Source organism: Berghia stephanieae, chromosome 11 (genome assembly GCF_034508935.2).
Source record: "Berghia stephanieae isolate SIO BIC M18660-M18661 chromosome 11, UCSD_Bste_1.3, whole genome shotgun sequence".
Classification (NCBI taxonomy): domain Eukaryota; kingdom Metazoa; phylum Mollusca; class Gastropoda; order Nudibranchia; family Aeolidiidae; genus Berghia; species Berghia stephanieae.
In genome coordinates, this window is record NC_088370.1 from 25,490,274 (window position 1) to 25,505,096 (window position 14,823).

Consider the following 14,823-nt stretch of genomic DNA (forward strand, 5'->3'; position numbering starts at 1 on the left):
GTCCTTGCTGTTCCATATGGAGATAATGGAAAACTTTCGTCATGGAGTCAACTTGCAGAAGTTATGCGGTTTGTCCCTGTAAACCAAAATGAGGATAGCAAGACTGATTTCATTTTGAGACAAATAAAACTTATTAATTCTCCAAAAAACACCCGTTTGTATGACCATAATGATTTATGCCAAGCTTTTAGTTGGTATTCCAGATCCCGCGCTCTTTACTCAGAACTCCGAAATCATATGCAGTTACCATCCCTTACAACGCTAAAAAGGATAACAAGAGCATCCAAGAATATGAGTGACACTGTATTGTAAAAAATGTTTCTTTGAAGCTCAGGAACAGCGGAGTCGAAACTGCATTTTGATTGTTGATGAAGTATATATTAAATCGTCAATAACATACTCAGGAGGAGTACTGTTTGGGGAGCGTTCACATATTACGTCATCAAAAATTTGCCCTTTTTAGACCCCCCCCCTCCCCCAAGTCATCACTTGTCATCATTGACCTGACCCCCCCCCTCCCCCAACAGATGATGACGTCATCTAATTTAATAAAAACTAAAAGATAACTTTAATTTCACAATATTTATTATTCATTTTTCAAACCATAAACATTGATTATCAACGTTTGATAAAACACATTCAGACATTTTATTAATTTCAGAAACTGTTGATAATTTATGTTTTACGATACAATGGAGACATAAAATTTAAATTTGCAAAGATAAAATCTAACAAACATTATTTAAATTAGGCTACTTGGTGCAGGTGCTATTAAAAAAATTTCACAAAGTGTAATTTAAAATAGTATAGGAGGCAAATTATTTTATAGCATATTAGTCTTTTAGTGGAATGAATTTCTGTTTCAATTTCCAAACATAAAATTAATTGATTCAAAAATGTTTCTGCCTTGGACCTCTGGCAATGTACTATAAATAGTATCATCAATTTCATCTTCATCGTCATCACTTTCTCCCATTTGCTGTTCTTCTTGTATGCCGCATTTTCGTGAATGGTCTTTCATTGCTGTGATCGAGGAGTGATACAATGAACATTTAGGGCAAGTTCGCCTTTTGAGAAGTGATACCCCTTTCCCATCTTGTTTCTTGAGAGATGGGCAATACTCATCATAGCAATTTATCTTTAGCTGTTTTGAAAGGAACAAACTTTGAAATAGGCTTACTTTGCCTATGTTTTGATGACATCATCTTGGGTCTGACCCCCCCCCCCCTCCCCCATGTCAACACATGTCAACATTTGGTAGACCCCCCCTCCCCCCCTAGCTGATGACGTAATATGTGAACGCTCCCTTGGATATTCTGAAGATAACCCTCGGAAATTAGCTACTACACTTCTATGTATTATGGTTAAATGTATGTTTTCATCCAAGAAATTCCTGGCCAAACTTGTTCCTTGTCACGCCCTTACATCTGAATTCCAGTTCAAATGTGTTCAAGGCCTTATCTCTCTTTTGGAAGACTGCGGAGCAACTGTCTTGGCAATCATTAATGATAACAACAGAGTTAACCAGTCTTTCTTCAAAATGTTCCCCAGTTGGTCGATGCAATCTCCATATCTTGTTCAGTCACCATCCTCAGATAAGCCATTGTATCTTGTTTTCGACCCTGTCCATAAAATAAAAAACATCAGAAACAACTGGATAACTGAAAGGACTCAAACCCTCAAGTTTCCATCCGATGGTGCTCAACGCCCAGGACGAAAGTATGCAAAGTGGTCTGATTTGAGAGATTTGTTTAAAATTGAAGTAGACAAAGATGCACGCTTATCCAAATTAACGAAAGCAACTGTCTACCCATCAAGTATGGACAAGAAAAAGGTGTCTCTAGTGTTAAATATTTTTTGTGACAGTACTGTTGCAGCATTGAAGACCTCGGAATCAAGTACAGAATCATGGAAAAACACCGCAGAATTTATTGCAATGGTCCTGAAACTGGAAATTATTGAATTGCAAGACACCAGTTCAAGACATCCGACTTTGTGACCTGACCGGACAGTCATAAATAATGGTGAGAAAGGACAGAGAGGTCTCCAAACACTACTTGAATGGGCAAACATCGCTTCTGTGATGGACTCTCCTGGTTGTGATCGCATGGAAAGCTTCACACGAGACACATCCCTCGCTCTTCAATGGACATGTGTAGGCCTGGCTGCTCTATGTCAATTCCTTCTGACAACAACATCATCCGCAAAACACAAATATGTTTGTCTTGGCTTTTTCCAGCAAGATGATATAGAACGTCACTTTGGCCATTTTCGCAGGTCTGCAGGCTGCAACTACTACATCACTGTCTGCGAGATTTTTAACACACACGGGTTAAATCGAGCAAAATTAATGCTATCTATAGATATTGACTTGGCGGATGTAGCAGATCATCATCAGTGTGACCTTTGCACAGCCTCCATCAATGAAACCGAATTAATTATTCTAGATGAAATGACAAATAGTGATATGAATGATAGTATATCGAAAGATGAGAGGATGGCGATTTTTTATATAGCAGGTTATGTAGCTTTTAAACATAAGCAGTTAGCAAGTAGTACAGCCAATGTTTCGACAGAATCAAAGGCATATTTTAATGCAATTAACAGGAAAAATTTAACACAGCCATCAGAACAGTTTCTTCATTTTATGTTGTTAGCATATTATTATTTCACTCATAGTCAGGAGGCAGAAGTTAGCAACAACACTGGCAACATTTCCAAGTTTTTTTTCTCTGGATATTGAATTACCAAAAAAATTACTGTTGAGGATTTCTAATATCTTACTCAACAACTTCAGAAAGAAATATAAACAGAATGGTCAGGATTCAGCCAGAAAACAAGCAAAGCTCACATCTCAATCAACATCAACATCATCTTGCTAGAAATTGTAAGTTACCATATTTAACACCATCAATACAATTCTCCTTCTCATCTCCTCCTTTTCATCAACCTCCATCCCCTTCACCTCATCACCAATCATCATCATCATCATCATCATCATCATCATCATCATCATCATCATCATCATCATCATCATCATCATCATCAGATACCCCCCTCCAAAATTCTAACCATTCATTTAATCACGGTATTAATCAAAGTTGCATCATTCATTTTTTCATCATCAAATTAATCGGCAATGACTGTATTACAGTTATGAAATGAAAATATTGAAATATCACTTGCCTCCTTACTTTCCCCGCTTCGTCCTACTCCTCCTCCCCCCCCCCCCCCCCACCCTCACCCCCTCTTCTTCTTTCCATTTGATTTCTTTTTTGGTCCGGCATAACTAAATGAAAGATAGAGGGGGAGATGAACTATAAAGTACTGCGAAGAGAGAGAGAGAGAGAAGAAGAGAGAGAGAGAGAGAGAGAGAGAAGAGAGAGAGAGAGAGAGAGAGAGAGAGAGAGAGAGAGAGAGAGAGAGAGAGAACGATATTCAAACGAGATAAAATATATATATAGATATATATATTATAATATATATATATATATATATAGATATATATATATATATATATATATATATATATATATATATATATATATATATATATATATATATATATATATATATATATATATAATATATATATACTCATATGCGGTGGTTTTTCGCGACTTTGTTAGCACACAGGGATATGACAACCACCACTTCCAGACATTCTGGGTGGACGATAATTAGATAGCCGTGACCAGTGGTCATCAATTATGCCATAATATGGTCTGATAATACATTATACATTCAAATTAAAGAAGTTGTTGAAAACCTGTTTAGGATAGTGTGTTGTGATATACCATGGACAGGGGTGTGAGTTGACATATACCATGTACATGACAGTAGGTTGTCATATAACATGTATATGAAAATACGTTGTTATATAACACTATTCCATCATTCACTTTGGGGAGTGGCAGGTGGTCAGCCGACTGGCATGAGAAATCAGAAAATCGGTTTGTGGGTAGTTCTCTCTATTGTCTTTCAGTAAAAGTGCTGCTGACATAGCGAATTTTTATTAGGTGGTTGAGTAATCGGGGTTCGAAATTTGCGTAGTTTTCACACTATTTTCGAGAGCCGTGGATGATTGGTCCACTCAACCAAAATAAATTGGAAAAAAATCAGACACATAAACCCATCCTTTATACCTCTTGTCTGTGAATTTCAAGTTTCTAAGTTGATTTCAGGCAAGATAATTGTTCAAATGGGTGCTTCATTTAATGAACTCCTGAGTTACAACATGCACAAACTACAGATCTGAAAATCTGACTTGCACACACCACTCTCCTCCACATAATATTAATGATCCCATTCGTCCAGCCCAGAACAATAGCAAATATATCAATAATCCAACCAGCAAAATTCCATAATCTTTAAATTTGATGTTCTAAAATCAATAAATTAGTCTTTACTGTTTTAAGCACATCAATTTTAAAAAGAAATTTAACGTGATTTATCAAACGTTGTGTGTTTGGTTACAAATCACATTGTCTGTGAAAAGCTTAAACAAGTACATGTACAAACACAGAAAGTTACTCATAGAGAGGATTGACAAATCCCTCACCACTCGGTTAAAAGGGACATGCTTAGCACCTTCAAATCCTAATCGGAAGGTCTCGGGTTCATTGCCACAAGGTCCAGTTTTTCCATTGAGCAAGGATGATAAAAAGCAAATGTATAACAGCATGTTGGAAAAGTAAGATGTGATATTGTAGCTCCCGGTCCAAATTTTTAATGAATAAGAATCGTCTGCTTCATTTTAAAGGTACTGATGACTTAACTCACTCAACCCTAACTCCGACTCTGTAGTTAACCCGGGTTACTTTTACCCCTTGCCTATTTAATACATATTTATGAGACAAATTATAGGTGTATTATCAAAGCTAATGTTTTTCGTTTTTGCATGTTATTGATAGTTGAATAAATTTATCTAAGTACATGCTCATTTTTAATACATTTTTAAAATCAAATTTGAAAAGTAACAACAATCTCTAAGGTTGAGTGAGTTAAGATCCAGCTTTATGGGCCACACAGATTTTAAGGAGCTCTCTTTTCCTCTAAGCTTATAGTGCTCGAATGCACATCCCTTAACTTCAAGAAAAGCCAACAACTATTCATTGGCAGAGAATCAACAAGGCTCTATCTCCATGCTTTTCATTATGTTAATTGGTGGACTCAGTACTGGTTGAAACTCACTTTTACATTAAATTACAGAAGATTCTATGCATTAATATATATTTCTTTTCATGTTTGATAATACTCGAAACTTCTGGAGAGAGACGTTTTAATTACCAAGCTTAATCACAATGGTAAATGGAAATAGTAGTATAAGGAAGTAAGCAGAGCATTGTGTAATGTTCACAAATAATTTTCTTTTCTTTTAAATATTGAAGAAATAAAATAAAAATAAAAACAATACAAGATAAAATATTGCTTTAGCAAAAATGAAATGAAACCAAAAACAAAAGCACATAAAACACCACCAAATATAATTAAGGCTTATCAACTTCCAGAAATTTAAAATAGGAAGTATGCCCCAGAGTCGACCGAAGATAAAATGTTTTATTTTTGTTTTCAAGGGTTTTACGGCGCTTGCAACACATTAAGTAAAAAGGAAGAAAATAGGATAGTAAAAGGTTAAAAAATGACAATTAAAGCACCAAGAAAAGTTAAGACAAAGCGGAATTGATTCAAATAGGGAACAGATGCAGATTCCAAGAGCACACTATCAAAGTACTTAGTTTGAGATCACCTCAAAGTCTTATCCAGTCACAAGCACAGGTCCCCACTAAAGGGAATACACTCAAATGATTACAAGTCATATATAAGATCTGAACAAAACTTAAAACATTACACAACAGAGAGATGATTTACAAGGAAAAAAATATCATCTCCCAAAACTAACTATACATTTGACTGTTTCCCTCTCACCAAGGGTATCCGGTCAGGGACAGGACAAAACCAAGTTATCTCATTCCAAGACAAAGACAGAAAGCTAGTTGGAAAATAGATATAGGGGGATAGAAGACAGTAAGTACCTCCCTGCCCACTCTGGAGGTCAGGAACCCCACCCAGGTAGATAAAATACCTGAGCGTAACATATACCCACACTATACATTCATATAAAAATACATTCATATTTAACCAAAGACTGATCCTTGTCAATGATATTAAGATTACAATATTTAACTGAAAAACGACCAATTACAATTTATATTATATATCAGTAAGTAGCAGCTAGGAGACAACCCATACATCACTTTGAGTAAAATCAAAGCCTCCATGTAACTGAATGGTGAGATAACAATGCCCAGAATAAGAACTAGAACAAATAAAAAAATATGAATATTAACGTCGATAATTTGTGTCTGAATAGAGATTAAATAAAAACGTGCATCTTTCATGACTAAGAACTGCCCCATGAAAAGACCAAAAGACATGAATTTCACCAAGTCCTTATAACCTAATGTCCCAATAATAAACACATGCATAATTCTCTGCAAATACCCAAACACAAATTTGATCAGCTGTACCAAATCCTCTGAGTTATAAAAAAAAAAACACACAGTTGATATTGATATCAGCTGCCAGGCTAACAATTAAAATTAACACCACTAAAACATACACATGTACATTTACATAGCTCACAAACTAATTAAACCAAATTACATGACCCACCACAAAATTCGAGATATTTTTCACAAATTTTGGATTTCAGAATTGGCCATTATTATGCAATACTGCTGCTTTGATTTAATCTTTGCAACTGATTTTGAGGCAAAAGGAAAATTCCTTTTTCTTATTTGAGAGCTTGATGGATATATCTTCAGGGCAAAGTGCTCACTTCGCTTTGCATTTAGTTTGTTGGTGCTGATTTTAAACCGATACCTGAATCATCAGCTGCTTAAAGCTTTTGTAACTAAAATACAAAATATAGTATAAAAGGAGCAAGAATATTAAGATAATATAATAATACAAACATATTGGTGGATGAGACTTAAAGATTATTTTTTGTCTAATCTGTCCCAGTTGAAACTATAATTTGACAACAAAAAGAGTAAAATATACAGATTTATCCTTTTCTTCTTCAGTAATTCCATCCTTAAGAGGACATTTCTTTGCACGCCTCTACATTTCTGCCTTGTAATAAAAGCCATAACAGTGGGGGCATGGAAAGAATTTGTCAGCTCTTCTTTTTTTACTTGGCCTTTTTACAACCGCAATATTGGTTCCACCAGCATTTAAAATTTTAATATTATGTTTAAAGTTTCCTGCACACCCGAGTTTCGTTAGTGTCAATTGATATTTTCTCATTTCACCTAATTCCTTATAAGACAACATAGCGGCAACCTCCTTCTCTTGAAAGTGTATTTTTGATTTGTGCCTTGCCAGGTTTAGCTGACCATTCTGACAAAAAAAGCAGTACTGTCTCTTGTCTAAGAAATAGCCATCCTTATTGCCTCTGGACTTTGCTTGGGATACTGAAATAAAAATGATAATAGGAATAGATAGAATGGGTGATAACACTATAAATAGGCTTAATATCTAAAATCGCACATTTATGACAAATGCAATGCATCATTACTAGTTTTTGAAAAATAGCCCTAATTTTTGCACAAAGCTGCAGATTTTATAAGTACAGCAATTGAAATTTGGTAGATAAATAAAACTAAATTCTGATTGATTTCGGAATGTTTTGAAACCATAATTAGTTACCATTAATTAATTAAACAAAAGAAAAGCTCGTCTGGGTCTGCTTCTTCTATAAATCTGTCAGTCATTGAGCGTATTATCCTACTTCCTTTACTTCCGCTTATATTATTAGATTACCATATCTAAGAAGTCTTTGATTTCAATAAGAACTATGGTCAACATATATAACACTTGGTATCGTCACTTTTCTGCTATTCATTCGCTAACACTGATGTCAACATCATAACTATCTTACAAATGGGTCCAGGCCGGTGACACGCGTGGGTCGCATCCAAGCACGATACGAAAATTGTTAGACCGGCGTTTATGTCCTTGGAAATACATTTCACACGCATTTCCTCATCCCATCAGTATCAGAGATGAACGTTAAGCTAGAAGTTCCGTGTTCATTTCATGAGTTCATGTTAAAGTGGCAGGTGTTGTTTTGTGGTGTCCTGAAAAATTGTAAGATGCGCCAATCGCCATGCAGGCACTGTCCCAAGTGTCATTATTGTTTTGCAGTGACATGTCAAGACAAAGATATGTTGTAAATCGCTTTGAGACCTTGGTGAAAATCACTATATAACTTAATGCTACCGTTACTTTTAATAGGAATAATAATCAAACACACAGCTTTCATATCGATCTCTTTCAAATACAGAAAAACGGGTAAACACAAGGAATTAACCTTACCATAAGTATTTTCTGTTTCACCTTGGTTATCAATCACCTCAGAACTGGAGTCTACCATACTTTCATCTTCATCAGAATCAGAGTCATCTAAAATATGATAATTCAATTTTGAAAGTGAGCCTTGTGGTGAAAATTAGATTACATTTAAAATGAAGTAGAAGTTGAGTAAACTCAAATATTAATAATTTGAAATATATTATGATCTAACATTAATACTCTCGACCAAATAAAAAAAAAACAACTTCACATTTAAGTTTCTCTTTATTTTGAATGCAGTACTTTTTAATCAATTGTATCAAATTCATAAAAGATCATAACAGCATGATCAATACTACCAATAATGATTAAAGTTCTTGTTAGCATGCATTTTTTATACTTATACCGCAGTATCATATTGTAAGTCCTTTTAAAAAAAATTGACTTGAACATATGTTGTGTAAAATAAAATCATGACTTGAAAGCATTAAAACATGGTTGTGGTGATGATTCCTTACCAGGTGGGTAATAATCCTCATCTTGCACAAGATCACAGTGAAGTGCTGGGAAGTCAAGGTGCTCAGATATGGTCTCAGATGGTGGTACACCAATACTGCCGGAAACCTTTAAAATATTAGGAATATAAAGATGTTTAAATTTAAACAGTGAGCATGGGGATACTAATTTAATGTCCTAGTGAGAGAAGATGTAAAGCAAATTTTTAAATCAGCATTTTTAAAAGGTCATGGCGCATACTTGAAAGGAAAAAAACTATTTTCAACAAAATACCACAAGATTTGCAAAATGCACAAATTTAGTGTCATGTAAACCCAGAAGTTCATTGTCTCAATTGATGTTAATCAAAATATCAAAATAAGCCATGACTTTGTATTTGATCATTAGATGTTACATTCCAATATTTATTAGGATTTTTAAAGCTATTACACTATAAAATCAGTTGAAGAAGCATACCCAACATAATATAAAGTAAGTGATTGACATTATTTTACTTATTTTTTAATAAAAACAAAATGAGGCATTGTATTTTGTTGGAATAAACATACCTTTGAACATTCTACTATGGATGGGAAAGTGTCCAGCCATTCTTCTACTTTGTCATTCACTGCACCTTTATCTAAGGGGGAATGAATAAAATCATATTGTATCTCAATGTTATAAATGAATTTTATTGAAAAATTGTTTTACGTAGTAAATGATTAATATCAAAATCCAAGTGTTGTTCCATCACAGGGTTGGCTTACATCATACATAAAAGTCAACTATATTTAATTTCTATGTCCCAAGTGGAAGAAGTAAATGATCAATATTGCATAACAGCTTAAACTTTCACTCAATTGGAAGACTCGGGAGTGGTAGGTCAGTGGATCGAATCCTCGGAACGCACCAAAACTCAAATGTAAATATTTGTACTGTTTCAACTGCCCGCCTCATGCTCTATGCATTACAGGAACAGTGAAATGACTAGTTAGTTGGCTAAGTATCAGTAAAATTAAAATGTGACTGAGTGGGGATGGCGAGTGGTGTTACACCGCATTTCTCAATGTGACAACACAAAACTAATGTGTCAAACAGTCTCTTATGTGAACTACAGTACATAGTTGGTAGGTACCTAAACTAAGTATCTTAAACTTTCATATTTGACCCAAGTCACAATCTCTATGGAATGACCATACACAACACAGTATGCCACTTCAGTTGATTATTTTTGCAAACATTTAACTGTGTTTTACGTGAACACTCTTGATTCCTTTACGAAAGCTACTAATGAAGAAGTCTGATAACTATGACTACTCTTTTATTCTTACATTGAGTTTGGGATTCCGCTTGATGTAATTTTTGTTTGTCAAGGGATGCTTGCTCCGCTTGTTGTAGATTTTGCTTGTCAAGGGATGCTTGCAGCATCCTCCTGCCATATCTGAAATAATGATTAAGAATAGAATTAACGTAACGTACCAGTTATGGAGTTATGGTGAAGTAAAAATTTATAAATTTAAACCTGTAGTTCTTTAGTTTATATGTTGAGATGGATTTTCTATTAGCCACAATTGTAGATTATTTGTATGCCAAATTTCATAAAAACTGAGAATGGTGCAGAATGCTTTCCTAATTGCGCAAGTAAACCGCCCCAATTTTACAAATAGCTTTTTCCTCACTGACAGACCTCAGTTAGCCTATCGGCAGCTGCAGAATGGATGTAATTGGCGGATCACAAAACCTGCTTCTCTCCCTCTTTTTCATTTTCATATCTAGATACCACACTGGGTATAGTATAATAAAAGGAAGTGTCTAGGGAGACCAAAATCTTCTGTCTCTTTATGTTGAGAGGAGATTTTGTTGTTTTGTTTTTCTTTCTTCTATTTAATTATTATTGGTTGTTTTTGCTGCTGTTCTTGATTGATTTATTTATTATTTCTTAAGGCATAGTGATAATATTATTATCATGCCCCCCCCCCCTCCCCTTTTTTTATAAGTCAGAAGAGAGATTGTAGGTTATTGGCCGTCCAGCACAAAAATTAATTTTCTTTTCTTATTTTTCTAACTAATATTTTAAAATTTTTGTTAGGGAGACTATGATTTTGGTCTTCCAAAGTTAAGTCATATTTTTTCATATATATATAACTAGAACTGTTTCTTATGTTGTGGAGTGAAGTTGTTTTGTATTTGTTCTTTATCTACTGTTTAATTATTTTTTAGTCTGTATAATAATAACATGCCAATCTCCCTCCACCCACCAAAAAAAAAAAAAAATTAAAAAATAGAGAGGAAAGACAGAAGAGAGATTGAAAGTGAAAGTTATCACCGTCCAACACAAAAGTTATTTTTCTTTTCTTCTTTAATGTTTTTTTTTAAGTTTCCATTTTTAAAAATGTTGTTCTTTAATATTCTCTTGGTTTCAAAAATTCGTTTACTTCTCTGTTCTGGGGGGGGGGGGGGGGGAGGGGGGGGGGCTGGGGTAATATTATTAAAAGCCCTTTTTTAAATAAAGCAACCTAGCAAGTACAGCAACTAAACCAAAACAAAAAAAAAAAAAACAAGTTATAAATAAATAGAATTTAAAAAACTTGCCTCTTCAACATATAGAAACAGTTCCATAAACAAAAATATACGGTTTTACGCTGGGAAGCTAAAATCTTGGACTCCCTAGCCTCTACCACTACCATAATAATAAAAAAATAAAAACAGTTCATAGAGTTTGAAAATGTTATCAAACTTTAGACGTCTTGTCCTCGTGCCCTTACTTACTTTTTAATTTTAAGCCCTAAGCCTAATAAGTCTGAATGTGTTCACTAAAGTTTAAGCCATAAAGTAAGTTTTTACTCTTTTAGCTTAGTGCTGTAACTGTAATGAAATGAAATCCAATACAGAGTATTTCCAAATACAGTGGAACCTCCCGATTACGACACCTCCGAACAGCGACAACCTCCTGATAACGACATTGGCCCGTGGTCCCGATTTTTTTCTATTTAAGATCAGCAGGGGTGAGAATGACTGGTCACAAAAAAGGAGGAAATTTTTCATCATGAAGATCATGGCCCATCCATGCGACCATAACCTATAAATTTGAATTTCACTAAAATCAGGGGTGAGAATGACTGATCACAAAAAAGGAGGACATTTTTCAGCGCTAAGATCAAGAAGCATCCATGCAAAAATAACCTATAAATTTAAATTTCATTAAAATATATTGTGATGCAATCCACAATGTATCTCGCAGCAATTTCTGACACCACTCGGAGGAATTTCAAAAACTGAAAGTGTAATTATAACATGGTGGTTGTAGTAATGGTAGTCGTAGGTATGATGATGTGGTGGTCACATCTCCCTTATTCACAGATTCACTAATGCCCACCTCCCATTGTTTCAAGTTGACCAGAGACGCCAACTTAAAATTTGGCTCACATAAATTTCAGAAACAATTCCGAATAATTTCAATGCTTAAACAGGAATTTCTGCAAACTAAATATAATCTATTGAGATCAATAATCATCCCAATACCCCTTGTTTCAAATCAAGTAAAGTTCCAAAACCAATTTCATTATGACGTATAAAATATAAAATGAATGGTAGGGTTGGTGGTAATAATGATATGATGGTGGATGTTGTACTGGTGGCAGTAGTGATAATGATGATGTATGTAGTTGTGGTGGTTGCAGAAGTGGTGGTGGTGATATTGTTGTGTTGGAGGAGGTTGTAGTAGTGGTGGTAAGGATGTGGTAGTGATTGTTGTTTTAATGGTGATAGTATTTTGATGTTGTCGTGGTGGTGGTGGTAATGATGGTGATGATGATGATATGGTGGAGATGGTTGTAGTAGTAGTAGTGGTGGTCCTTCATGAAATGATGGTGTGGCGATGGTGGTGGTAGTAGTAGTAGTAGTAGTCGTAGTAGAGGTAGTAGTAGTAGTAGTAGTAGTAGTAGTAGTAGTAGTAGTAGTAGTAGTAGTAGTAGTAGTCGTGGCAGTGATGTGATGATGATGATGATGATGATGATGATGATGATGATGATGATGATGATGATGATAATAATGATGATGATGATGGTGGTGATAATGTGTGTACTTGGAGATGAAAAGAGAAATTGACGGCTGATGTGAAAAGGATATGATCCACTTTATAGATTTAGGTTTGTCTGACAGAAGGACAGATAGATTGTGTTTGTGTGTGTGTGTGTGTGTGTGTGTGTGTGTGTGTGTGTGAGTGAGAGAGAGAGAGAGAGACACACACACAGGGGGAGAGAAAGAGAAAAATATGAGAAGAGGGGAGAGAGAGAGAGAGAGAGAGAGGAGAGAGAGAGAGAGAGAGAGAGAGAGAGAGAGAGAGAGAGAGAGAGAGAGAGACTGCTCCAATTGAATATAGTGATAGGTACAGAAAGGTTAGGTTAAAGTATTGAGTGAACGTGTATCACTGTTAAGTATAGGAAGATGAAAAATGAAAACATATTGAGGCTAAAGAACTGGGTGCTCTTTACTGATTTGTGTGTGTATGTGTGTGTGTGTGTGTGTGTGTGTGTGAGGAAGAGAGAGAGAGAGAGAGAAAGAGAGAGAGAGAGAGAGAGAGAGAGAGAGAGAGAGAGAGAGAGAGAGAGAGAGAGAGAGAAAGAGAGCTCAAAGTAAATCTAGTGATGAGTACAGAACGATGAAAGTGAAAAATTAATGACGCTAAAGATCTGAGTGAACTTTATTGATTTCTATGTGAATATGCATATGTGTCATGTGTGTGTATGACAGTTAGAGAAGAGAGAGAGAGAGAGAGAGAGAGAGAGAGAGAGAGAGAGAGAGAGAGAGAGAGAGGAGAGAGAGAGAGAGAGGAGAGAGAGATTGAAGTCAAGGTGTTTGTGATGACCTGTTATTTGTAAGTAGTGGAGGATGAACATGAAAAAATAATCGGGACTAAACAAATAAGTGTGCTTTATTGATTTGTGTGTCTATGAGTGTTTGTGTGAAGAGAGATAGATGGATAGAGAGAGAGAAAGTTTTGAGCTATTAGTTCGAAGAGTTTTACGGCGCTTGCTTCACTTATACTTGTAGGTCATTTCAGCACCAGGTAAAAATGGGGCTGTAAAAAAATATAGATTTAAGTAAGATCAAAAGTAACGGAGAAAAGGTGAGACTGGTTTAAATAGGTGACTTCAAACTAACTACATTGATAGTTTGATCTTGGAGTCCGTTTGTGAGAAACGGACACCAAGATCAAACTATCAATGTAGTTAGTTTAAAGTCAGCTAAAAGTTTCATCAAGACACAAGCACAGAATCCTTGTGAGCGTAATACAAAATTTAGAACAACAAATCTAACGTCACACAAAAGAGTGATGATTTACGAGGACAAACACATCATCTCTCAAAAAACCATGACTATACATTTAATTGCCTCCCTCCCTGCCAATGAATCTGGCCGGCCAGGAAAAGGATCAAGCCAAGACAAAGACAGAAAGCAATTCTGATCTATGCAAGTAAAGATCCCACCAGGAAGATGATGTGATAGTGGTGCTTGCACTAGAGGTGGTACTGATTATAATGATGACAGTGATGATGTGGTTGTGGAGATGGTGTTACTGATGATAATGTGATAGTTGCTTTTGTAGTGGGGATGGTCATGATGTCATGATGGTTCAGGAGTGAGAATGAGGGGTCACGAAAATGGAGGAAATTTTTCAGCGAATAGTTCAAGACCCATCTATGCGACGATAACGTAAAATTTGAATTTCATTAAAGTCTACTGAGATGCAATCCAAAATGCGTCTCGCAATATTTCTAACACCACTTGGAGGAATTTCAAAAGTTGAAAGTGTAATTACACTTTAGGCGGAAGATTCTCAGCCCTGGACCATGGAGAGGGAGTGGCAATGATAATGGACAAATGCCTTTGCCTATACTCTACAATGATTGCTAAGCTATGGCCTCAATACTCATTTTCTCTAGTGTGCTAGTGCTATGACAAAAGTAA

The 14,823-nt window shown here is 35.4% G+C and overlaps 2 protein-coding genes across 3 annotated transcripts in view; one reads left to right on the plus strand and one right to left on the minus strand.

Annotated features, from left to right (window-relative positions):
- LOC144956493 (uncharacterized) overlaps positions 1 to 14,823 on the plus strand; it is a 58,557-nt gene that overhangs the window by 23,196 nt on the left and 20,538 nt on the right. The window lies entirely within an intron of this gene.
- LOC144957397 (uncharacterized) overlaps positions 5,345 to 14,823 on the minus strand; it is a 26,208-nt gene continuing 16,729 nt past the window's right edge. Inside the window, exons 2-6 of the mRNA XM_078888664.1 lie at positions 10,185 to 10,294; positions 9,423 to 9,493; positions 8,877 to 8,982; positions 8,383 to 8,469; positions 5,345 to 7,478 (exon numbers count right to left, since the gene is read on the minus strand). Coding sequence (XP_078744790.1) covers positions 7,126 to 7,478; positions 8,383 to 8,469; positions 8,877 to 8,982; positions 9,423 to 9,493; positions 10,185 to 10,281 — 714 coding nt within the window. The 5' untranslated portion in view covers positions 10,282 to 10,294 and the 3' untranslated portion in view covers positions 5,345 to 7,125. The remainder of the gene's footprint in view (positions 7,479 to 8,382; positions 8,470 to 8,876; positions 8,983 to 9,422; positions 9,494 to 10,184; positions 10,295 to 14,823) is intronic.